This window comes from Pogona vitticeps, chromosome 2 (genome assembly GCF_051106095.1).
Source record: "Pogona vitticeps strain Pit_001003342236 chromosome 2, PviZW2.1, whole genome shotgun sequence".
In the NCBI taxonomy this organism is placed as follows: Eukaryota; Metazoa; Chordata; class Lepidosauria; order Squamata; family Agamidae; genus Pogona; species Pogona vitticeps.
The window spans coordinates 95,523,697-95,549,779 of NC_135784.1; the positions used below are offsets into that span (position 1 = coordinate 95,523,697).

Sequence of the window (26,083 nt, forward strand, 5' to 3'; positions counted from 1 at the left end):
TTAAAAGAATATACAGTGTATTTAATGTGTACCATATGATGTTACAGTATGTCAGTACTGACAATGCAGACACTTTTGTTGTCACTGGATTCTTAAGTCTTGTCCCCTTTTCCAGATAACAGTGGACCCAAATTTTCTCATAAATTAAAGCATTGGAGTACAACATGTTTTCTACTGCTTATACAACAAGCAATACAGAACCCAAGAAAAAGCTTGATTAACTTGCTTCATGAAGCAGAATGGACAGTACACTGAGATTCTCTGGACAAATAGGCAATGTGTTCTCCGTTGGTTATGATGACAATAATAGCATTTTTGGCAATACAACATTTTCAGTTTTTTAGAAAAGCTGCTTCAGTTCCAGGTAGATGCCACTGAGGTTCCAGACCCCTGGTAGAGATGGCGTGGCTTACGTACTAAACCTCTGTTGGCAGCTGTCCATTGCCTGTGGAGTGTTTAATACTCCCATTCAAGGTGGTAGCTCGGAAAGTATAGGATCGGCCTCTGATGGATCCCTCAGTATAGAGTCTCTCTGGCTTATTCTGGCAGCGGAAGAACATGAGGAACCCATTGCGATAATTCTTGTTCATCCAGCCATACAACAAAGGGTTAGCAAAAGTGGAACACATGGCCACCACGTGGAATACTGTGTAGAGGAGTTTATAATCATGGAAGATGAGCACTAGATCTAGGTCAACAGCAAGCTGAAATATATGGAACGGGAGCCACGAGACCGCAAATACCACCACCACCATTACCAGCATCTTTGTGGTCTTTTTCCTGCGACAATGACTATCACTCCGAGAAGTGGGACTGATATGACTTTTCAGCTTGAACCATATCCTAATGTATGCATAGCAGATGATAGAAAGCGGGAGAACGTACTGCAAGAGGAGCATGGACAAGCTGTATATGGTGGCATCTCTGTTTTCAGAAGGCCATTTCTCAGAGCAGACAGCTATTCTGAGATTGATGGTTGGGATTTCTTCATATCTGTACTCTCGGAAGATGGCCAATGGGCTGGCTAAGACAGCAGCAACCAGCCATGTAGTGGTTATGATGGTGACACTGATCTTCTTGGAGATCCTGCTGTCTAAATGAAAAACAATGCATCTATACCTATCCAAGGCAATCACCATTAAAGTGAGTGTGGACACATGAACACTTAGAGCTTGAGCATAGGAGACCAGGTGACAAAGTACAGCCCCAAACTTCCATTCGTCCAACAGCGTGTAGGCCAAGGTGAAGGGCAGGCAGAGCGTGTCCACCATCAAGTCTGCCAGGGCCAAGTTAGCTATGAAAAAATTGGTGACAGTCCTCATTGTTTTGTATCTCACAATCATATAGATGACTAAGGAGTTCCCAATGAATCCCAGCAGAATGATTAGAGAATAGGCAGCTATCAATATGATCTGGACTCCCAAGATCTTAGTGCTGTCCATCATAACATTATCGGATCCATGGAGACCTTCACTCAGGGTGACAAGATCTTTTGTGTGCCAATCAAAAGGCAGTCTTTTATCTGAGATTTGTCCTTCCAGAAGGAGGGTGCTGTTGGCTTGATCAAGCAACCCCATGCCAGCTTCTTGGTTTATTTTGTGCTTGGGCTTGCAGCTTTTATAACATTTACAGCTTTGCCTGTGGATGGGAAAAGAAACATATTTTTAAAAGAAAAGAAAAAAAGGCTAGCATTTCAGCCAGGAGAAAAGTTTCAAATATTTCATGTTAACTATGACATTTTCAAGACAGCATTTCAAATTAAGCCCCATCTATTATTTCCCATAATCATGTAAAACTGGTTTTCATACATAGTTGGGGGGGGCAAGGTTTCCTTCTGGAAGTAAAGGCCAATTCCCCACCTCTCATTTCGTCTGTATGATGAAATTAATATTGACCAAAATGATACTATGAATTCTTTAAAACAACAACAGTAAAGCAAATACATTTATCTGTCCTGCAAATTCTATTTATCTAAAATTGAATGGTTTAAAAAGACCCTTCCAAATGCCATACTGAGGTAATCATCTAAACCAGATCTTCTATTTAGCTATTAACAAGAGCCATCCAATATTGGTTTAGAGTCTGCCTCTTCACTGCAGTGACCTTGGCTCTGTTTTTCAGAATAATTAAATAGAAATGAAATATAGGGAAGAGTACAGAACACTATATATATCAATAAAGGCTCAGGAAGAAAATAGAATCTATGATAGCTTTCTCATGACTGTACCTATGGCTGAAATACCATGCACACTCATCTGGGGACAAAGGAAAGAGATTCAACCAGGTTTAGTGTCTGAAAGCATTCTTGACCATTTGAAAAGCACTCATGGAAAATTGCTTCAGCCTAAATGTAGACAGCCCCCCCCCCTTTAAACAGCACTTTGGGCTAAGGGATGCTGGGCAGCTGCTCCCAGAAGCTCCCACTTTAAAAGTTCTAAAAAATATTCCCATTGTCATTCTTGAGCACTGTGTGAAAAATCAAAACGGTACCTCTTGTAGTATTGTAGTAAATTTCATTGGTAGTTCTGTCAAAGTGCTACTGGTGCTTGTTGGTGCTAGAAGTGGCACAAGAGGATAGCACATTGTAGCACACTGAGCTGAAAGCCCCTCAGACCTGAAGCTTCTGAACCACTAGTGCTAGAGAGACAAGCAGACAGAGAGATACCCTTTTGTGCCCCCCATTTGGTGCATAGGTGAGCACCCTTTGATAGCTCAGGAATTAATTTTGCTCCCCCCCCCCCGGACCTGGTTTCTAGAAATGCATCCGCTCCTTAAAATGGCCTAAGGAGGTATATTTCATTCAGAGAGCATTTACATTACAATTCTGTTATATTTAGAGGTAATGTTGCCATAGTCCATTGCTCCAAATCCAGGTAGCCCGATTTGAATATTATGCAAATCAAACACATTAATGATTGCATTTCTCCCACCACTATCTTTAATCCTTGGCATTATTTAGATAGTTAGCTCTGATGTGAGAGGGATAGTATAGTGCAAGCACTGCAATGTTGAATTTGGAACAAGGAGAACCAAGTTTATATCTCTGCTTGGTCACAAGCCTCAGCTTCCTTGGTTCAGACAGTAAGTTTTATCCAAGCCTACTCATAGCATTGTTGTGGGGCTGAATGGGTAGAGGGGAACAAGGTAAAGTTGCCATATATGTTCCTAGTACAAGTAGGCAAATATATAATGATATGTCATTGTGCAAAGAGGCATGTGATGATAGTTTTGTCCGTTCATTGTCATTCTTTCTCACCAGAGAAAAAAGCCCTATGGATCCATTACAATGCCACAGGAATCCCCCACAAGGAACACATCGCCACCTGATTTCCAGGAAAAATAGATAAGGGAAACTGAGGTCAAGCTGAAGGATTCACAAGGAAAAAATACAAGGTGTGATTTCCTTCAGAGATGCAGATTAAATATTTTATTGCTGTTACAAAATATTCTGGCTTAACTTTGTCTGACTTGAATTTTCATCGCAGTACATGCGTTAATCAGCTCATGCATGCCAGGATGTCTGGGCTACCAACCAACTATTGTTTGTTAATGACCACCTTCAGGATAATGATCAGTGTCTGTATTTCTTGAATTTCCATGACCTGCCACCCCCTTGACTACCCCCTCCCACACAAGCATGTATAATAAATGAGGCAATGCTGTGCACATGTGCAATGCTAAATGGGCTACAGTCCAGGAAAGTTGAAGACAAAACCCATTGTAAAGATTGCCACAAGATTGTTCTGTATTATTCCCAGTATCATTACCTTTTGTGATAAAAAGGAAGTTGCCTGGAAACAAAGGCAAAAACACAATCATCACATTTTCAGGGACGTGGTGGCTCTGCGGGTTAAACCGCAGAAGCTTCTGTGCTTCAAAGATGGAAGACCTGCAGTCGTAAGATCAAATCCACATGACGGAGTGAGTTCCTAGCTCCTGCCAACCTAGCAGTTCAAAAGCATGTAAAAATGCAAGCAGATAAATAAGTACCACCTCGGTGGGAAGGTAATGGCATTCTGTGTCTAGTCGCGCTGGCCACGTGAGCACGGAAGCAAGTCTATGGACAAACACTGGGTCTATGGCTTGGAAACGGGAATGAGCACCGTGCCCTAGAGTCGGACACAACTGGACTAAATGTCAAGAGGAACCTTTACCTTATCATTACCTTTAGCAAAGAATAAAATTATATAACAACATTTGTATGCTTTGCCAATTTCTGTGCATTACTAGCAATCAAGACTAGACTCAATTTAAGACAAACTAGTTGTGATCCATGTGCCCCTACATCTCTAAGAGTAGTCAAAACAACAGTGGGGGTTTTTTTTAAGCTCAAGCCTACAATGCTAGGAGGCATAGTTCCTGTTTTCCATTTTGTCAAGTGTGTTACATACATGAGTGATCTGTTTCAAAGGTGTAGATTTGTAAATGATAGTTATGTTTCCTTCCTAGCTCTAAGAAAGACACAGCTGGTAATTTAACAACTTCAATTAAGCTTCATCTCAGTGAATATCACTGGTGTACTTCAAGCTTCCAAATGGCCATTATCCTCTCATCCAAAAGCACAGGCAGCCTCTTATCACGGCCATTTTGAAGATTTCAGGCATTTTCTCTGACCGTTCCACCACCGTTTAAAGAAAGGTTATATGAACCTGAAAATGTGATGATTGTGTTTTTACCGTTGTTTCCAGGCAACTTCCTTTTTATCATAAAAGGAACTATTACAGATTTCACAGGCTACAGTTCTCAAAAATATGATTGTGGGAAGTTGTTAAAATTGACGGGGCAAACTGCAAACAACTGGTTTCAAAACAGTTCTCTTACCGGAGTGGGGCATCACCTTGAAAATGTGGCAAAGCGATTTCTCAGTAAAACAGAGAATTGTTCCTTTAAAAAATGCAGGAAGAATGATGGTTGGCCAGACAGTGACAAAGGCAGGGGTTATATTGTAATTCATAGATGCCCTTGTGTTTATTTATCACTTGATAGAACAGATTTCCTAACATCTCTTGGGAACCACTGCAGGGATTCGGACTGGCTGCTTGACTCTATTGCTTGAGATAACCACCAAATACAGAAAAGGCCTTTTTTGCATTGGTCTTAAATGCTTCCTGCCCTTTCTCAGTTCTCTGTGTGTGTGTGTGTGTGTTTATCATAGAGATTGACACACATGATTTTTGTCTGGGGTAGTAGCAGTTATACTGGCTACAAAGAACATAGATGAATATGTGCTGTCTTAGATGGGAGGGGCTAGAAACCAGGCACTTCAGCTTGTTTATTGCCATTCAGATGACCTCTTCTAGTCACACATATTCTGGGCATTAGGTGTATCACATTAAGCCCAAACTGAACAAGAACTCACAATGTGGAGTTTGGTCAACAGGGTTTAGTTTATTTGATGGCTGTTGCTTAGCGTAGTGATTGCACCAGAGTAGATCCATTGAATCAGTAGGGATGTGGTAAGTCAATTCCTCCATAAGTTCCGTCGATTCAAATAAGCTTACTTTAGTTATGTATTACTTTAGCATAATAAATTGTAACTCAAGTAGGCCCATTTGAATCAATGGCCCTTATGGAGGAGTTGAATAACCACTAATTCAATGGGCCTGCTCTAGCATGAATCACTATGCTAAGCAACAGGATTTCAACCACTGTGTATTGTTCTATCTATGTAAACCTCAAGTTGGCTGTTACATTTTGTTGCTCCTTACTGTGACCTCTCAGGAGTTCCACGGGGTTGGAGGAAAAGTTTATGAAATGGTTTGACAGAGTCAGATAAAGACTGAATCCATAGTACCTCACTTTTGAAGCAATTGGAAATTCATCTGGTTGAGTTCTTCCATCTCCAGAATGTTAAAGATATTATGGACAGCCAATGAAGTCCAGTAGTTACAGTTGAACATGGGAAATCTATATTCAGCCTCCCACTGAACTTTGAAATTCACTGGATGGTCTGGATGACTTTGGCCCATTCACCTCTCTTTGCCTGGGTTACATCTCAAAATTGTTGGGATAGAAATGAGCATGAGGGGTGCCATGGACTCATGGATTCTAACTGTGCTCACTGGAGGAAGTGTGAGATATACAGTACAGTAATGTAAGTAATACAATGAGCAAGTGCCCAATATGGCATAGTGAACAGAGTAACAGCCTAGGGCTCAGGAGGGCTGGGCTTGAATCCCTGTTCAGCCATGGAAACTCACAGTGCATGTACAGCATGTGGCATTAGTGAAATTATTCCTTAAATATCTCACTTGCCTTGAACACTCTCTAACATAAGGTGGGTGTGAGAAATGAAAAAATAATACGATATCTACAGACGTCAAGTTATGAGGTGTATTCAGTTCTGCAGAGGCAGTATTTCCAGCAGACGTTAAACATTTTCTAATTTTATTGGCAAAATGCTCAGCTTCCACTAAAATGTGCCAGATAGCCACAGATGAGCTGTTGTCATACACAGCAAGTAATACACACTCATAAATGGCTCTGGCTAGGAAAGCACATCACCCTTGCACGTCAACAGAAGCATCCAGCCAACTCACTTGTGCTTAAAGAAGCAGTGCCGCCCAGTTGCAGATGATCACCAACATGCACAACAGCTATGCATCCAGAAGGCTCTTTTCATCAATGGGTCCCTCTTGCTGGACTGAAGTGTACATGCCAAGTTACATAAACATGTTGATGCAACACAGGATCTTCTGACAGAGGTGAATGTTCTGTACACGATCCTTTTATCTAGTTGACTTTTGCATCTTAGATCATATCAAGTATCAAAATAGACTGTATAGGTTTGCTCCAGCAGCATCCACATGAGCATTTATTTCTGTTCTGGACTAGAATGGCCCCTTTGATTCAGCATGCCTTAGTTGAGCCATCATACTATGTTCAGATTCTTCCACTCCCTTGCAAACAGCAGACAGTGCTAGCTCAATCATCCCCTCAGATCTTTTCTAACCAACACACAGTGCAAACTGGCCACAGAGTATCAACACAGCAGTTTCTAAAAGTCAACAGATAGAAAGAAACTGCAAGTATAATTATTGTTATTAGCATCTCTTAATGGGTTTTTAAAGGCCAATGTTTAGAAAATAATTAACATGTTTCAAAAAATGAAGCAAAACCGTATGGCTGGGCGCTGCTAGTTCAGCTACAGTCTGATCAAAGATTTTTTAGGAAAGCTTCTGCACTGCTTCATCTCATGCATTGAAGATTTCTCTTACAGAAAGCGAAGTTGCTGTTACTGTACTGATAATATGCTGAAATAGGCTGGCTTTAACCCACCAAATCACCATCTTTTCAGCTGCTGCCAGGCTCTTGGGACTCTATAAAACAATGTCAGGCACTGAATTATGTAAGAATGAAGCAATGGGTTATGCAGACTTGCTGGTAATATTTGTCTTTTTCATAATCATGTGCCTTTTCTCCACAGCGATGATAGCTAAGCAGTATCATGGCCCAACAATTGCACTTATAGTCTTTCCAGAAGCAATTGACTGGGCACTTTGTCAGTTGCCTCTGGGAGGTAAATTAATGAATCCTGGACTAGATAGGCCCTTGGTTTGATACAAAATTATTTTTTGTTACATCCGTATTAATTAAGAAGATCCTAAGAGACCTGGCTTACAACAGTAGATGACATGTTGGGTGTCCTTATTAAGGAGTACTGGGCATTCTGCAGTCCCCCTGAGGCAAGAACCTGGTTTAGAACCCCAGGACAGGTTGTGTGGCATGTGCGTCTTCACTCTACAGTAGAGGAGGACACCTAGGAAGTTGAAGAGGAGCATCCAGAAGGCCCAGTAATATCTGCCTCCTGAGGAGGTTGCTTTCAGTCAACCTCATGGCAGAGTTGGTCACATGACACCATGTGGAGCGGGGAGAAGCTATCAGAGCCACTAAAGGTAAAAGGAGATAAGGAAAGGGGGATACAATTACATAACCATGTGGGGGGGGGAAGAAACCGAATGCTGACAGGCCTTAAACTGTCCCCTAACTCAAATAGCCTAGATAGTCCCCTGGGTTAAAAGTGCTACTGCTGAGTGCCAGGTTGGTGAAGGAGAAAACAACAACAGTTGACCAGGATCTTGGATGAGTATAGCAAAGTGGTCTGCATTGCGAAGATATGAATGGATGCATCCAGGAGAATCGTTCTCTCCCAGCTCTGTCCACCCGGGCTCTCTGTGCGGCAGCAGGTTCAGACCTTAGAGGCAGAGTTTCAGTGGTCTGTTTTGATTCCATACCCTTCAGCAGGTGGCTTGTCCAATGGTGTCCTAAGTTTGAATGTATATACCTGAAGCTGGGTGCCTGGGACAGAATGAGGATTCTTTGGGGGCACCTGCATGATACTCTTCCTCCCTGTGCTAGCTGAGGCAGTTTGAAGGATGGTGCAGGAGTCCCCTCAGCTTTTTGTTCCGGGGAATTTCAAAATCTATGCTGAGGCCACTTGATCAGGGAGAGCTTAGGACCTCATGTCTTCCATGAAAACTATGAATTTATTCCAAGGGATATAGGTCCTCACTTATGTAGCAGGATACACACTGTAGTTCTGTTGTTTTGGACAGATCACTTCCTGATAGGATGTAAAGTGGAAGAAACTAAGATACTCTGTGGGGTGAGGATTAAGAGACTCGAATCCAGGTGGAGGGCAGTTCTTAATGATTTCCTTGGGTGGAGAGCAGTTTCTAGCAGGCAATCCCACCAAAACCCTGATTTTGCGGGAAATTATCAAGATGGCAGACATAATCATGCTTGAACATTTTATCACACCGATTGGATCCAAATTTATCTCCTGGAATATTAGGGACCTGGCAGTTGTTAAATGAGTTGGGTGGAGACTCAGATGATGATGGTGGAAAAATCAGAACAGATCTAACCAAGCACAGGCTAAAGCCCTTTGGAAAGTCTATCTTCTGTGGATGGTGGCAGCAAAGAAGCCTAATACAGTTTGCTCCCAGGCTAGTTGAAGAAAAATGTAACCCTCCCTAGCTTTTGAGGACTGTAGTGGGGAGAGCCTTCACCGGATCCTGCCACACGTCCAACTGTGTTTGGGAAGGACATGAAAGAGAAGACTTCTGGTGGCTGCTCCCGGACTGAAGGATTATCTTTCACCTGAGGCCTTCCTTGCTATCCTCTCACCAGCTCTCACTGAGCTGGTAAACTTATATCCAAAGTCTGAACTACAGACTGAACACATAGGGGCTCTTCTGTGCAACAAAGGACTTCCACAGCAAACACCGGATGTCAAAGGAAGATGTCTGGGCTAGCCTCTGTGTTAGGATTAGTATTTGACAACAACAATAGCACTTTGACTCATGAATCCTCGTAAGTCCTCATAATATTAGGGTAATATTACTGGATAGTTCCATAAATAAATGAATGTAACAATAATTATACTTGCATGGAACGAGATTCTCTAAGAAGTCAAACTATCAAGAAGCAGCAGAATTCATTAAGATTAGGAAGATACTTTGGAGATTAGCTCATGAAAATCCAGGCAGGGCTAATATACTGTAATGATTTGATGATATCTGATACTTATTGGGTGGGCTTTGCAGAAGAACTGACATGAGCCACTAGGTAATGTCAGAAGGAAGCACATCTAGAAGTATTTAAGGTAATATAAGAAACCCAGGCAGGAAAACGGAGGAGTGGGGAATACTGGCGTTAGTATGATGGGTTGTAGCAGAATTACATTAAAATGGCTAGGCATAGCTGTTTTGGATAACTCCTGGAATCCCTCAGCCACCATGGCTAGTGACCATGCTAGAGCAGCTGTCGAAAACAGTAGCATTAAGCTCTGACATTCAGAAGGCTACAAAAGACATGTTGGCTAAGAAAACTGGCTGTATAGCAGTTGATACACATCAGTAGAATGCTGGCTAGAAAATCAATAGCTTGAATCCAGGCTGCACAAGCAGTGTGATCATACGTGTGATCTGCTATGTTGCTGGCTTCATGAAGTCAGGAGGCTACACTGCTGTTGGGTTATCCCTTCCTATAACATCTGTGATTTAAATCTAGATGCACATGCATATACCTTCGCTTCTTCTCCCTTCCTAGTGGATGCTGCTGCTGAAGTCCTAAGCATAGCATTAATTCCAAATGGGAAGGGATAGCATTATATAACAACAACTCTACTGAGATTGCTGGAATAAAGACACCAGTGATGGGTAAAACGGAATCTGTAAGAATAACATTGTTACTGTGAATGCGAGAATTATTGCTGCAAATGCAAAATTATTATTAAATGAGAATACAGAGACTGGGGATAAATAATTTCTTTTAGTTTTTACTGCAACTGGGGTTCAATGCTGAGCCCCACAACTCGATGTGGTTTTTTTTTTTTGCTCCCAAGAAGGCATTGGATGACGAAGTAAGATAAATTGAAGTGAAAAGAGGCAACTTTCTAGTATGAATTGAAAAATAAAAACTTAACAAAAAGCACTGGGTCCAGACAGCTTCAACTGGGTGAGAATTCACACAGAGCGGGAATGTATTAGAATGCTAGCCTTTGTAGCAAAATGGTAAGTGTCACTAAAATCCATTCCTAAAGGACTGGAAGCATTTTTAAAATGGGTTGCCAGCAGGTGCCAGAAACTGACAAGTCAGTCAGCCCACTGGTGGAAACTGTTCGGAGACATATCAAAGAGCAAGCCCTGCTGAAGAAGAAGAAGCAACAGCATGCCATCTGCAAGGGTGGGGTGGGGGACATATTTGCCTCATCAGCCTATCTGAATTCTTTGAGGTTATTTGCAAACATGTTGACCTCCTAATTGCTAACCTATGTATTCCCAGAAGTTGTTGGACTGCAATTCCCAGAATCGCTCAGAATGTCTTGGTCATACTGGATGAGGCTTCTGGAAACCAAAGTCTAACAAAAACTGGACAATACCACGCTGTAAGAGCCAAACGCGGCCACTGGCTCTAGTCCATATAGGGCAGGGATGGGCAATCTTCAGAGATCCAGGGCAATTGCACATGCCCCTCTCCAGGTCTTGGATGCCCATCCACAGGTGCTCCTATGACTCCTGTGGATTTTTTAATCCCTTTTTTATAACTGAAAAAGGTCATTTGTGCCCATTAGTGGCCCAGAAATTTTTAAAAGGGGATGAAGGCAGGGGGCCTGGGAGGGCCCTAACCTAGCAGAATAAAATTGCTTCCCATGCTCTCTTGAGGACACAAGGGGGACGTCTGAGCCTCCCATGGAAAAAACAACACTTTTTGTGTAGTGCGTTATCCTGGGTAGTGTCTGCAGAATTAGGGTTGCATTGTCTTGCTTCTTCCTGAAGTTCTATAAGCCAGCTAAGGGATACGGTGGACTGGGAGGCATGAGGGGCCCCCACCCCCTGTAACTCTATTCTGTTTCTATGATAATATGCAATGGAAGAACTCCTCTCAAATATGTATTCGCATATATACATCCAAGAGGTGTGGATCAGGTCATCTCCTATAGGAACCTGAAAATACATTTCTCCAGCATCCTGAAATAACTTTGTGTATGCTTTACTCTGCTGTGAGGAAATAGCCATGTGTGACAAACCCAGACCTACTGGGATATGTCACACAGTTACACTAAGCTGCCACCAACCATTCCCTATAATAAGTCACACAGACCAGGGATGGATTTTTAAACAATAAAAGAATAAGGTTTATTTTAAATACAAACAGGGTAAATAAAACAATCAGGTGAATAAAATAAAGTAACGTGGCTTATTCTCACACACACAAGCATACAGTTTGGTTCACCTAGAACCTTTAACTTAAAGCACAGACCCTGAACCCATCAGTTCTGGCTAACCAACAGACCCCTGAACCTTTCAGGTTGGTACTCTGACACACAGTAGTACCCTGTCAGACACCCAGACTCCCACAACAGCTTCTTCTTCCCCAGCTGCTGCTTCGTCCCAACCCAGTGTCTCACAGTCTGTCTCAGCAACTCCTCTTCACCACCCAGGCATCACATATTTATACAGTACAGCCCCTCCTCCTGATGTCCCGCCTTCCACTCCCCATAGGATGGAACTTTCCCTCCAAACCCATGACAGACAGGTAACATCAGTGCTGTTATGTAACACCTCCCCTCTTTATAAGTTGTTTTGTAGGGGGAAAGCTAAGGTGCTTTTCACCAAAAAAACAACCTGTATAAAACACACAACACAATTATACCTACCATATTATACTTACATATACTTACATTCCAAGTTAAGCATAGCAAATAGACATTTAAACATTTATCATTTACATTACATCCATTTACCTTTATTAATACAAACCAATTTAAAACCAGGTACATTTTAACTTTTTGTTTTCATTATATACATATAGTCCATGTTCTTTCGCCGTCTTCAGTCTTCAGGTCTTCTTGATAAGGCGTCAGCAACACAGTTCACTGACCCTCTGACCACCTTCACTTCAAAGTCATAGTCCTGTAGATTTAAAGCCCACCTCATAAGTTTGCTATTGTGGGTTTTCATCGTCTTTAACCATTGCAATGGTGAATGGTCAGTACACAGAATAAAATGTCTTCCCCAGATGTAAGGCTTGGCCTTCTGGATCGCGTAGACTATGGCCAAACACTCCTTCTCCACGGTTGCCAAATGTCTCTCACCTTTTTGAAGTTTCCTACTCAGGTAGGACACTGGATGCTGGTCACCATTCTCATCCTCCTGGCACAGAACTGCTCCTACCCCGCTGTTAGACGCGTCGGTGTAGATGATAAACTCCCGGTCGAAGTCTGGAGCACGCAGGACAGGATAGTTGATTAACGCCTCCTTCAACCTCTGGAACGCCGCCTCACAGTCGCTGGTCCACGGGATGCTGTCATCAGTCTTCTTCCTCGTCAGATCGGTCAGCGGAGCCGCAATCTCGCCAAACCTCGGGATGAACTTTCTGTAGTAGCCCACCAACCCAAGAAATGATTTGACTTTTTTCTTGGTGTTGGGTCTGGGCCAATCACGAACAGCTTCTATTTTGGCCTTCAGGGGTTTTATCACTCCTCCCCCTACCTTGTGACCCAAGTATTTTCTTTCTGGGATACCCAGCTGCAGTTTGCTCTCTCTGCAGAGCCTAGGCCAAAGCACTTCCTCCCCTGGGTCAAAGTGCCTCTCTCTAGCTTTGTGGTCATACCATGTTTTCTGTCTGACCTTCTGAGCTTGCAGGTTTTCTGCTGCCAGCTCTAGATTTCGCTTTAGGTCATTCATCAAGGTGTCTATGTATGTTACAACGTCTTGTGGGTCATCCTGGGTGATCTGCTCCCAATTTTGTTTGATCAAATCAAGGGGCCCTTTCACCCTTCTCCCAAATAGAAGTTCAAATGGACTAAACCCGGTACTGGCTTGTGGCACTGATCGATAAGCAAACAAAAGGGATTGCAGCTTCTGGTCCCAATTGTTTGGATTCTCTGCCAAGTAAGCCCTAATCATGCGCATTAGAGTCCCATTGAACTTCTCAGTTAACCCATTGCTTTCAGGATGATAAGCAGTGGTTTCCTTGTGCTTAATTCCACAGATCTGCCATAAGCGTTTCATGAGCTTTGATGTGAACGATGCGCCCAAATCTGTGATTATCTCTGAGGCAAATCCCATCCTGGACATATACCCCACCAAAGCATCGGCCACTGTGTTAGTTTCAATGTTAGTCAAGGGTATGGCTTCAGGATACCTTGTGGCATGGTCCACAATTGTTAGAATGAACCTGTTCCCCCTCTTTGTGGCCTTGGGCAAAGGTCCCACAATATCCACCCCTATGCATTTAAACGGAGTGTCAATCACAGGCAAAGGGCACAACTTTGCTTTGGTCCTATCGCGGTTATTCCCCTGCCTTTGACACACATCGCATTGTTTACAGAACTCCCTGATCTGCTTCCCTATGTCAGGCCAGTAGAAATTCTGTGTGATTCTCTGCTGTGTTTTGTTGACCCCTAAGTGTGCAGCAAACATGTCAGAGTGCCCCCTTTGTAAGATCATGGGGCGATACTTTTCAGGTACCACCAGCTGACTTCTGATCCCATCTCCCCCTTTTGAGATATTCCTCAGGGTTTCTCTATATAAAATCCCCTTTTTCTCCAGAAATCTCACTGGGGTCTCAGGTGTTAGCTGGGCGTCAGTCACCTGTTCAAAACACTTTTGGAGAGTGGCGTCTGCCTTTTGCTCCTGTCCAAATCTGCTGTCTGTGGTTAAGGTTTCCACCACAGCTTCTGAACTTCCCCCACCTGCTTCCGTCTCTGGCTCATCATTACCCCCCTGAACTGTCCCTGTGGTGGCTTGTGAACGTGTAATCACTAGCACCCGTTTCACATGTTCAGCCAGGTCATTTCCCACGAGCACGGCTGCTGGCAGAGTCGATGAAATCGCTATCCGCCAATCTCCCCTCCAGCCTTGAAAGTTGACAGGTACCTCTGCTACTGGCAGAGCGATTACCTGCCCCTCAATCCCTGCTACCTTTATGCTCTCATTTGGGATTATAAACCCCCTAGGGATGATATCTGGATGGCATAGGGTTACTTGGGAACAAGTGTCCCGCAGCCCCCTATACTGACGGTCAAGTATTCCTACGTCCACCCCTGCTGTCTCAAACAACTGAGAATCTGTTTTTATCAGCAAGCAGCGCTTTACCTCCAGAAGAGGACCATTTTCCTCAGCCTGATCAGCAGAGGCAGCTGTCCCAGACTGAGTAGTCATGGCAACAGGCTCCCTCTGTGACAATGAGCTTTGCTCTTTCTGGACACAGAACACAGCTTTTGGCTTGGTCCCACTAGAATTCTGAGGCACCATTCCTTTTAGCTGCTTTAATTTCTCACACTCTGAGATTAGATGACCCTTTCCCTGACAGAAATAGCATTTTCTGGTATATTTTGATTCTCTCTCATCTTGTTTTGGTTTTCCCTCCAAAATCTGAGGTCTTGGTTTCATGTCTGAGGGCTTCCCTTCACCATGGGCCCCTCCCCCTTGCTGGCTTTTCCCTGGTCCCTGAGAGTACTTGCTGTAGGTTTCTTTGGGTTTACCTACAGATTTCCCCTCACCCAAGGGCTTTCTTATTTGGGAGATAAAATCTGCGATCTCTGCGGCTGCTGCCACAGATTTCGGTTTCCTTTCCCTCACCTGGAATTTCAATTCCCCCTGCAGGACTGAATAGAACTGTTCCAGGGCTATCAAGTCTTTAAGCTGCTCATAGGTCTCTATTCCCTCCTGCGATAGCCATTTCTCAAGCAGCCTCACCAATTGGGCCCCCACTTGGGTAAAAGTCTGTTCTGGCTTCTTGGTAAGGGACCTGAATCTTTGTCTCAGCTGCTCTGCATTTATCCCATGTCTTGCAAACACCAGTTTTTTAAACTCTGCAAAATCTTTCAACAATTCCTCAGGCATCTCGGCATAAACCTCAGCCAGGCTACCACTGATTAAAGACCGCATGATGGTCATCTTCTCAGTTTCCCTCACTGAGAAGTCCACAAACGCTCTTTCCACTAAGGAAAAGAACACCTCAGGACAATCTCCCTTGTGGTACACAGGGAATTTCTTCAGGTCAGCCTTAGACAGTTGGCCTCCCTCAGAATCCCTATTATTATTATTGTTCTGGTTCATCATTTCCAGTTTTCTTAACTCATACGCCATCCTTTCTTTTTCCAGAGCAATTTTCTCTCTCTCCATTCTTTCTTCCCTCTCCATTCTCTCTCTCTCTCGCTCTAATTCAAATGCCATTTTCTCTCTCTCTAATCTTTCCTCCATTTCCCTCACCCTCAGTTCATGCTGTTGGGCTAGGATCAATTTTCTAAGTTCTGGGTTCTGCTCTCCTGTGCTGTCACCTTGCACTGAGCCAAATTCATCCTCAGAACCTTGGTCAATCTGGGGGTCTTTCACTTCACTCATGTCTGCTACTTGGCTTCGAGTCAAGGGCATACCCCCCCTCAGAACAGGCTGCTTTAAAAAGTCAAGCCTCAAAATAAAACGACCACTTTTTTTCCTTCTTGCCTCAGAACCCAGCTCTCCCTAGAGACTGCTGCTGTTCTTCAGCACTACTTGCAACAGTATCGAGTCAGAGCCTACCCCCCTCTGCTGGGCCTCTCAGCTGGCAAGCTAGCTCGCTGTTGCTACGCAGTTTTGCCTCAGCGTTTTCCCGCCAAAACTAGGCTGCCTCAGAGCACCTTAATCTAAGTCTCCCCAGTTGGCACGTTCTTCTACTAGCGCACTTCCCCGTGAGGTACACCTAGAAGATTACCTACGCGCCTCAAACTGTCCCTGACTAGACCCCCCTTGCTCTGGGCACACCTGCCAAGGCTTCGCTGGACCGCTGGACAACTGGACCAGTCGTATCCCACCCGCTGGACACCAATCAATGTGACAAACCCAGACCTACTGGGATATGTCACACAGTTACACTAAGCTGCCACCAACCATTCCCTATAATAAGTCACACAGACCAGGGATGGATTTTTAAACAATAAAAGAATAAGGTTTATTTTAAATACAAACAGGGTAAATAAAACAATCAGGTGAATAAAATAAAGTAACGTGGCTTATTCTCACACACACAAGCATACAGTTTGGTTCACCTAGAACCTTTAACTTAAAGCACAGACCCTGAACCCATCAGTTCTGGCTAACCAACAGACCCCTGAACCTTTCAGGTTGGTACTCTGACACACAGTAGTACCCTGTCAGACACCCAGACTCCCACAACAGCTTCTTCTTCCCCAGCTGCTGCTTCGTCCCAACCCAGTGTCTCACAGTCTGTCTCAGCAACTCCTCTTCACCACCCAGGCATCACATATTTATACAGTACAGCCCCTCCTCCTGATGTCCCGCCTTCCACTCCCCATAGGATGGAACTTTCCCTCCAAACCCATGACAGACATGTATTCGCATATATACATCCAAGAGGTGTGGATCAGGTCATCTCCTATAGGAACCTGAAAATACATTTCTCCAGCATCCTGAAATAACTTTGTGTATGCTTTACTCTGCTGTGAGGAAATAGCCATGAACAGAGAAGGAAGTTTTAAAAAAATGCTGAGAACAGTGAACCACAAATTCCTCCTCTCTCAGTTGTCTTGCAGGAAAAAAAAAAAGTTTTGGAGATCACCCTTCCTCTAAAGCAACTAATGGACTATAGACAGTAGTAGTCAAGCTGCCCCACCATTTGAGGTAGAAGAAGGCTTGTCTCCTCCCACCCACAATTTTTCCACATCCCCTCTTTTATTCATGCAGACTCCAGCCTCTTCCATCTCCGTATCCTGCTCTGACAAAAATATTCCCTAGTTCTCAGTAGACACTTGCAGCAACAACTAAACAAACAGCAAATAGTAGTAGAAGAAGACATGCAAGTGTTGTAAGAAGCTGAAGCTGTGGAGGGGGGGAAGGTAGAGAGGAGGAGGGCAGAGAGTCTGAACTGCATTAGATGGGATGGGGTTCAATGGAGAAGACAGCCGTAGTGGTAGCAAAGAGCTGCATGTGTTAGAAGAGCTGCTGTCCTGCTCTGGCAGCAAGAAGGGGCTGCATCTATGGGGTGGAGGAACAGAGGGACTGGTGGTGGCTGCAAACAGCTAGATGAAGAAGGACGGACATGAGACAAGGAGGGACAAAAAGAGTTGTGATGCCACTCAAGAGTAGCGGCAACCGTCTCAGAGGAGGAGTGGCGCTATCCATTGCTTCTACCACCGTGCTATCTAAGGCAGCCGCCTCACTCTGCCTAATGGCAAGACTGGTCCTGAGAACATCTCTTTTGTAGGCGGCAGGTTAAGATAGCAATAATTTATTTCGTGGGTTGCAATTTCTTCTCAATCTTGCCTTTTCTTTATAATTTTGTGAGCCCTCGACCTCATGGCATGCAGCACAATAAACAAAAACCTCCACATATGGCCTGCCACTGCCTCATAATTGCCCTGCAATCTTTTCACTCTATACCTCTGGAACATGTGGGTTACATATGCCATAATAAAACAAAGTGTTTATGTTACCACAGACCTGTACTTTTCACTGGAATAGACCAGTTGCCTCCGAACCATTGTGTTATACTTGCAGTCATAACACTATTTTTCTTCATTTCAACTTCTTTCAACATTGCATTTGTTTCTCGGTACATTTTGCAAGTGGAATTGTAACCCCCTCTGTCCTGGGTTTGGAGTGTGCATGTGTGCACAAAGTGACAGTTCATAAGTTAGCCCAAATCTTTCTTGTGTTGCCAGATTCATCTATGCATATCTGGTTAGCATATTTTCCCCTAATACTAAAACCAATAAATACCCAACTTCAATGTTCCTTCTAAGTTGCATGCTTGCCCGCTTGCCCAAAGCTCTGTTGGGGTTGTGTACGGGCAGCCATCAGCCGGTTTGTTTACTTCTCATTTCAAATGAAGCCCATCCACCCATCCCCGTGCACATGGAGTGAGAGTCCCACACAGTGGGACAGAAACACAAAAGGAGCTTTGCACAACTTGAAAATGCATAGTGGAACTGACTATTATTATAAGAATTTAAATACTCCTCCCCTCTACCACTTTCTTTTCTGTACATTTGGTTTTTCCCAACCAGCAACAGACCCTACGTTTTTGTTATCAAAAACAGAGATTGAGATCTCAATAACTTGTGCTCTTGTTGAAGAATTGGGGGGAACGTTTTCTCCTCACAGATGTCTCTGTGTGAGTTTTTTTTTCTGAAAAAAAATATATTTCTAGGGAAATCATGTGAGATTTCTTGGAAGTGTTTTTGTCATTTTTTTTCTTGAACAAATGGTATACTATGCAGGATTATTACAATTTATGCACAAGATGGCCTCTGTCCTATGCAGGATGACTCTAGAAAGGTGAGAGGAAACATCACGTTGTACAGGGTTGTCTTTTCTATGCAGATTTCAACAGAAAGGGCATTAAGCACCACAGAATGTGATACTGTACTTCCTCTGCATAGCAAGGGGTGGGAAATTGGTGGTGGTGTTTAAACACATAAAAGGGAAGCTGGGAAATTTAACCAGTGCAAGGTTGTCAACAGAGATTCTCAGCAAGTAAAGACTTGGGCAACTGCTGAGAATAAGAAATTTTGTGAGTCTAAAATTTAGACTAAAAGTCTAAAACTTTTCTCCAAGTATCGCGCCATAGGGTGGACACTAACTCTCTCTCTCATACAACACTGTAAATTATTACTACTTGATTTCCTTCTAGACGATCCCAAGTTTGTTTGCAAATTTTAGAGCTTCACTTGAAACTGATTCCTGAAATAGAGCATTAAGGCAGAAGCTGGAGAGTAACACATAAGAACTAAACACTTAAGAAAAGGGGGAAAGATGTCAGGGGACATTCTGTCTCAAAGTAGGAGGAAAACCTTAATTAAAATCTTTCTCCCAAGAGAACAGTGGATTTTTATTGCCCCTTGCCTGATAGTGAAATGGGAGGTCCACAGAGAGCAGAACAATAGCACAATCTCTTACAATTATAATTATCATTAGTCACAAGCTGGAAAAGATCAACAGTTCTTGCTTTTAATTTATATCTGATTATCAAGAAAATGTTTCCGTTACTGGCTTTGAGCATGAGGAATGGAAAAAATAAGAAGAGACAAATTTCTTCTATTTATTAATGGTTATTATTTGTTATCCAGAGAATCTGGAGGTAAGTGATGAATAGTAAATATTAAATTTATATAACAATAGAAGACAACTATGCTGGTATCCACAGCTGGACAAGAAGGCAGAAAAAAATGAAAAGGCCATAAGTTTATCTTCCCCAGAATTATTTTCCAGGCTAGGAAACAGCAGAGAAAGCTGGGTGGGATGAGAGACAAAGCAGGAAACCTGTTTTTTTTAGAATGTCCAAAGAAGCAGGCCATCATAAGATCTATAGTTGTTATGCTGCATCTCCATGATTGCTACTGCATCTGTCTTTACAATAAAGGTCGAGCCTTAGGCTGTGGTCACACCAAGAATTTTTTTCCCAATTCTCTCCCTTGAGAATACATCTCTCCCTTTGATTTTGCAATTTAAATTTGTGGTCACATGATGCATGGCTATTAGTGAATCTTACCCAGCAAAAGTGCTAACTGCGGATCATTTCTTCTTTGGCCAGAGGCTTCTAATTTTTTTGTTGCAAATCTTTTTTTTTAAAGTTACATTGTGGAGTGTGTATAAGATCTTATCACAACTTTTTTGAACTTGTCATTTGAAGTTTCAAATGTCTGAAATTAAAATGTTTTCAATTTTTTTTAAAAAAATTCCCCATTTGTGTCAAAGTGTCGGTTAATCTCTGTCAAACTGTCTTAACAAGAAGCTGTAGGCACTTGTTGAATTGGAAAGAAATGACTTGGTAACCCCAAAACATATTGGGACTCACGTCCTGGAATAAATGCCATGTGACCTCAAAGCAGACAGCCGCTCAGAGTGGTCGCATAGACCAGATGAGCGGGATACAAATAAAATAAAATAAAATAAAATAAAATAAAAATAAATAAATAAATAAGCAAGCAAGCATGACAGGAATGTAATTAAAAGTCCCATAACCACAAGGGGACATTTGGCTGGTGTGACCATGGCCTTACATTGTTGTTAAGTTCTCTCCCATTGTTATGGAAATTTAATATTTACTATTTGTCACTTGCCTCCAGATTCTCTGGATAATTATTTTTGATGGCATCTCTGTTGTAGAAAATTTGCTGCTGTTACCTCAAGTGTCATTGTTATTATGATAAGTATGCCTCATTTCCATTTGCTTCCCTCAGCCCCTTTGGGGATGCAGATAATGGCTTTTTTATATGCTTGGGATCTGAGGAAGTGGACTAAAATCTCAAAAAGCTTCTGCCACATGGACTAGTCTTCAAGGTGCCACAAGATGCTTTGTTGCTTGTTCTCTTTTATAATGTCATATCTCTCAAGGGAATGCAGAGAATAGTGTACATCTTAGGGACGACTAACTTGTGTCTTACATTTAGGAGAAGTGCTTTACTTCAGATCCTGCAAAAAAATTCTGGGCTGGTGAAACTGACTGACCCAAATTGTTGTTGTTGTTGTTTAGTCGTTCAGTCGTATCTGACTCTTTGTGACCCCATGGACCAGAGCATGCCAGGCCCTCCTGCCTTCCACTGCCTCCCAGAGTTTGGTCAAATTCATGACAGAAATTAAAGTATGTCAATTAGAGTAGAGCTGAGCAAGGCTGAAAAAGTGGGGGAAAGAGGTGAGGGACATCACCCATGGTGACTGAAAAAAATGCAGGAGGGTGTCTGTGTTAGTCTGTCATAACAAAAATAGAACACAATTTACAGTGCCTAAAAAACTGTGGACTGAATTAGTCTTTGTCAGATGCATGATGAAGAGGAATGTAGCACACAAAAGCTTTAGTCAAATAAAATAGGCGTGTTTTAAGGTGCCTTAAAACTTTTCACTGCTTTCTCTCAGAATAAAGCATTCTCTAAAGGAGTGGTTAGCAGACTACAGACTTGGAGGCTCTACTTCATGCATTGTGTTGTTTTTTTTACTAAAAGCCTGTGTTTTTATAGTGTTTGCAAGTCAACATACTGGAATGTCTGCACACTGCTTTGCAAAGGTTTCCAAAGGAAACAAGCAGGAAAGTGAACAGATAAATGCTCATTAGGAGATTTGTCTCAGATGGCACATCAAGCCAGTAGCCGAATAGAGCCTGCAAGGATGAGTCTTAATGGAAGTTGCTTCTTCTAAAGTGCATCTGACACCTGCAAGTCATATGCGAATTCAGCATGATGCCAGTCCGCTTCACTGAATGATCCTTGCTTGTTCCAATAACAGATCAAGCATTTGTAAAGTCAAAGTGGAAGGCAAATGAGGGATTAGAAAGGGACAGCTGTATAAAAACTTCCTCCGAAGTTGAACCTCATGCTTAGTTTGTGGTAAGCACTCTCTGCAAGAGTAAGAAGTTACTCCTGACCACCAGCTGGCACTATTTCTTGAATGTGCTTTTCAGATACTAAAGCCAAGAGGAAACCTGTATCCCCGAGAGGGGTAGCAGCAGAAGCCCTAAACACAGAACACCCTCCCTGATGCCTGAAAGGATCAGGGGATGGCAAAATGCTGCCAGAAGGGAGTAATCCCTTACATTACATGCTCTGCCACATTGCTTTGTTGAGGACTGCAAGAAAATAGTTTTTGATACCTTCACAGGTATAAAATAAAGGACAACCGCTCCCACCCTTGGTTGCATCCACAGATTTTTCTTGCAAACTTTCTGCTGCCCTGCCATGACAAGCGTCTGACTCAGGAGAGAAGCAAAAACACAGGTACCTTTTATAACATGTGGTGTTTCCTGGGACAGCAGCATGCAAGGGACACAAGAATATGGAGACTCTGTAAAACTGGAAGTTAAACAAGTGTACCAAAGTGCCCAAGAATAAAGTCATGAGGCCAGACCTCAAGCTTTCTAAATTTTTTTCCCCGTCCACAGCAAACCAGTAGTCCCTGGCTTAAAATTAAAAACAAAATCTTGGGTTTATAGGTTGGAAAGGAAGTGAAGCCTTTCATTGTACTTATAACGGAATATTGTATGGTGGTGAAGGGTTATGCTCTTCATATTTTTAAGATCCATTAGTTAGCTACATTTATATTTTACCTTTCCACTAATGAGCTTAAGGTGACATCTTTCCCCTGCCCTTATCACTACAACAGCCCTGTGAGGTAGTCTGAAAAAAGCTGGTGCAGATTTGGGTTCAACACTCTGATCACTGCTATGAGGTGGGCTGAGCCAAACCCAAATATTTCCACTTGAACAAGCTTTTTTACTTATGGCCAGTTATCTATATGCATGCAAAAAAACCTTGCAAGACAACACAGTGTGGCCTTAAGCATGACAACCCCAAGGAAATTCAGTCCAGCAGGACTCATTCATTACTCTTATGTGGTTCGGAGAGAAGTCAGAACAGTACTTTGGGTGCTTTAAATTAATACTATATGAGTCAGGCTGAAATCTGGCTAGTATAGCTCTATATGGTATAACTTCATTGAATAATTAATTATATGGAGTCCTAATTTTAACTTCATACCTAACCTGGTCAACATGCACAGGTTTCCCAAACAGCCTTTAAAAAAAAAATAGACCACCCCCCCCCCCCCAAAAAAAATAACCCTGAGCTGGATGACTGAGATACTTTTCTTTCCAAGAATGTCAAACATTATGCTTGTAAAAAAGTTTTCTGATGCCCAGTTTACAAAAGAGGCAATGGGATGGCGGTGGAGGAAGGGAAGGAAGGAAAAAGAGTGCCAGATGCATTACATGGTGACATGTCTGCATTATTGTACATCCCAAGACTGGGATCTCCAGAGTCAGACCATCTCTGTTGCTTAGGGTTGCTTCATGGCTAAAGTTGTCAGAACAGCTGCAACAGGGAAGAAACTTGCCTTTTTATTCTTTAAAACCATGGTCTGTGGAGACTGGATAAAGAATCAAAATGACACAACATTGAAAAGGAATCATAGGTTTCATGGTTCAGGTATTTAGTGACTGGCAGTTCTTTGTCTAAAAGTTTAGAGCATATTGATGCCCATCGCCAGAGGTGAAACTGGAGACCTTCCCTCTCTGCACCTTCTGTTTTGGAATTTCCTTTCCTCTAGGAAAGTGGCCAAAACATCTGGCTGTGGACTTTGGGTTTTTATGCTTTTTTTTTTCCTGCATCACTACCAGCTCTGCAATGCCCAGCCTGATGGAAGGCTTGTACAGTTGAAAACTAGCTTTGGGGGTTTAATTTGTTTGTTTATACTTTAGTGGTCTAACTAGGGTATCACACCCACTTTTCTTTGGTTCGCTTATAAATACCAGCTGACAGGGAGAAACTGACTTCAGGCACTTTCACAAAATCAGCTCCGAAAGGTGAATGAGACCTGAATGGTATAAAGATAGTGTCTTGTACTCTATATGACTTCCCTTCACCTGTGTTTCGTAGTCTCTTCATCCAGACTTCATCATGCAAACCTTTAGAAGCTGCTAGGACAATTTTTTTTAACCTAGCACATTTATTTATTTTTTATTTGATTTATATACCGCCCCTCTAGTGGACATACCACTCTGGGTGGTTTACAAATTAAAAACTCACAACTCCACACAACTCCAATATTGATACATCAATACGGTGGTTCAACAATCTAGATCTAAAATTAAATCAGAAAACAAAGCACAAGAAAAAAAATGTTATCAGCATCTGGTGATAAGTTACCAAAGGCAGCTTTGTATAGTTCTGTCTTTACTAATTTCCTGAATGGCCAACATTCCAACAGATGTGTTGGACATCATAGGATTTGTAGTCTAACGCACCTGGAGAGTGACAGTCTGGAGAAAAAAGAAGCTGTTCTCCTGGAATTGCTTGCAGGCAGCACATGCCTCTGTGTCACCTGGGGCTGGTGTCAGACTGTCATCTTTTCAGGAAAATGAAGGCAATGTGACGCATCTTTGTCAATCTCATGGAAGGTTGTTTTCCCCCTCCCACTTATCTCCATTCACAGGAGCTGCAGACCCAAAGAGCTGCTTCAGAAACCTGTGCCACCTGTTTGACCATTGTTGCAGGTGAAACCAAAGAAACTGAGGTTGATAAACCATAGGAGCCTATGCTTTCATCTTAGCACCTTCAGCCGGCTTAAGTATTGTTCTCTGATACCAGCCTAAAATTAGCAGTAAAAAGAACAAGAGAGAAATAGCTGTTTTATGAACGATGACGGGGATGAACCACCCTAACTCTCAGCTGTACAGTAGAAATGTGCCCTTCTCTGCCAGTTACCACCCACCACCCTTCGAAATGGAAAACAAAACAAACACAAAAGCCAGACAATTCCTTCCCTTTAATTGTCTTCGCTGGACAACAACAAAGAAAAACAAAGACACTTACCCGCAGTTATTGTTTCATTGCTGCCCCAGACTAAACTCTTTGTATCTTCCTTTTCACTTTTCTTCCAGTGGATGAAATCTTATAGTGACCAGGAGCAAAGCAATACTGATGCAGAAGCAGGCGATACCTATATTGGACCAATGGGGGAGGGGGGGAAGAAGGTGCAAAGCACTTTCTTAAAGTAACTCTCTTTTCGGGGAGGGAAGCACCCCCAAAATGACAAGAGTTGCCCCTTCTCCTAGAACCTGCCTCTTGACGCGGGGCAGGGCGGGGGGGGGGGGTGAGCCCGGCGTCGACTTCTAAACGGGACCCTGCCCCAGAAAGCGGATGCTCCGTTTAGACACCGAATGAGAGAAAGCAAGCGAGGGAAGAGACCGGAGCGTGTGTAGCAGACAGCAAAGCCCAGGGAGGGAGGGAGGGAGCGAGCGAGGGAGCGGGAGGGAGGGGGGCCACGGGGTTTGTTGCTGTTCGTGCATCGTTCAGCCACTGTAGGGCTTATTACATAGCAGAAATGTCCTGCGATTATCACACTGAACCCATCCCCATAAAACATAGGTTACAAGCAGCACCATGTGGATCATCTCCAGAGCTCCAGCCAGAGATTCATCCGATCCCTGCTGTGTTCCTCTCTGACCCTGAACTAGTTGATAGCCCTTGGCAAGTCCTTTGTTTCTTTGGGAAGAACATAGCCCTGTTAATCTGTTGCCACTATATATCTATCTATCAAGAGTCCTGTGGCACCTTAGAGACTTTTCCTTTGTGCCTTCTCCTTATGTAACATATTTTTTTTAGGATTCAGGATTATCCTTTCCCCAGCAGAGCTGGCAAATAGGTAGCTGGTTTCAGTCTGTTCTGCTCTCCCCATTCTGTGTGTGGGGAGACAGCTGTACAGAGCTGTGCTAGAAGAATAACACGTTTAGCTCATGCAGTGCGGTAGTTGGAAAGCTGAACTGGAACCTTAAGCTTAACTAGGCTTCAGTCCTAGCTAAGCTGCACATTTGTCTGGCAGTCCTCGGCAGAGTGCTTGTCTCTCAGCCTGGCCTACCTCTCAGGGCTCTTATGATGATCAACTGGGGAGGAGGAAAGCCATGCATGCCCCATGAGCTCATTAAAGAAAGCCCTCAGGATATCTAGATCTATCATCTGCCTGGGATGTACGTTAAAAACTATTCAACAAATGAATTAATCAATGTGATTATTACATTTTTACGACACTAAGAGCCAAACCTTGAGACCCCTTTCCCTTGGCATGTTATTCTCTAATTCTGTCTA

At 43.0% G+C, this 26,083-nt stretch overlaps 1 protein-coding gene across 1 annotated transcript; it reads right to left on the minus strand.

Annotated features, from left to right (window-relative positions):
• LOC110073450 (neuropeptide Y receptor type 2) lies at positions 1-25,218 on the minus strand. Its single transcript, XM_020782657.3, has 2 exons — positions 24,812-25,218; positions 1-1,638 (listed from the first exon to the last, which is right to left on the minus strand). Exon 2 carries the CDS (start codon positions 1,575-1,577, stop codon positions 417-419), a length of 1,161 nt encoding a protein of 386 aa, XP_020638316.3. The 5' UTR covers positions 1,578-1,638; positions 24,812-25,218; the 3' UTR covers positions 1-416.
• Between the last annotated feature and the right edge of the window lie 865 nt (positions 25,219-26,083).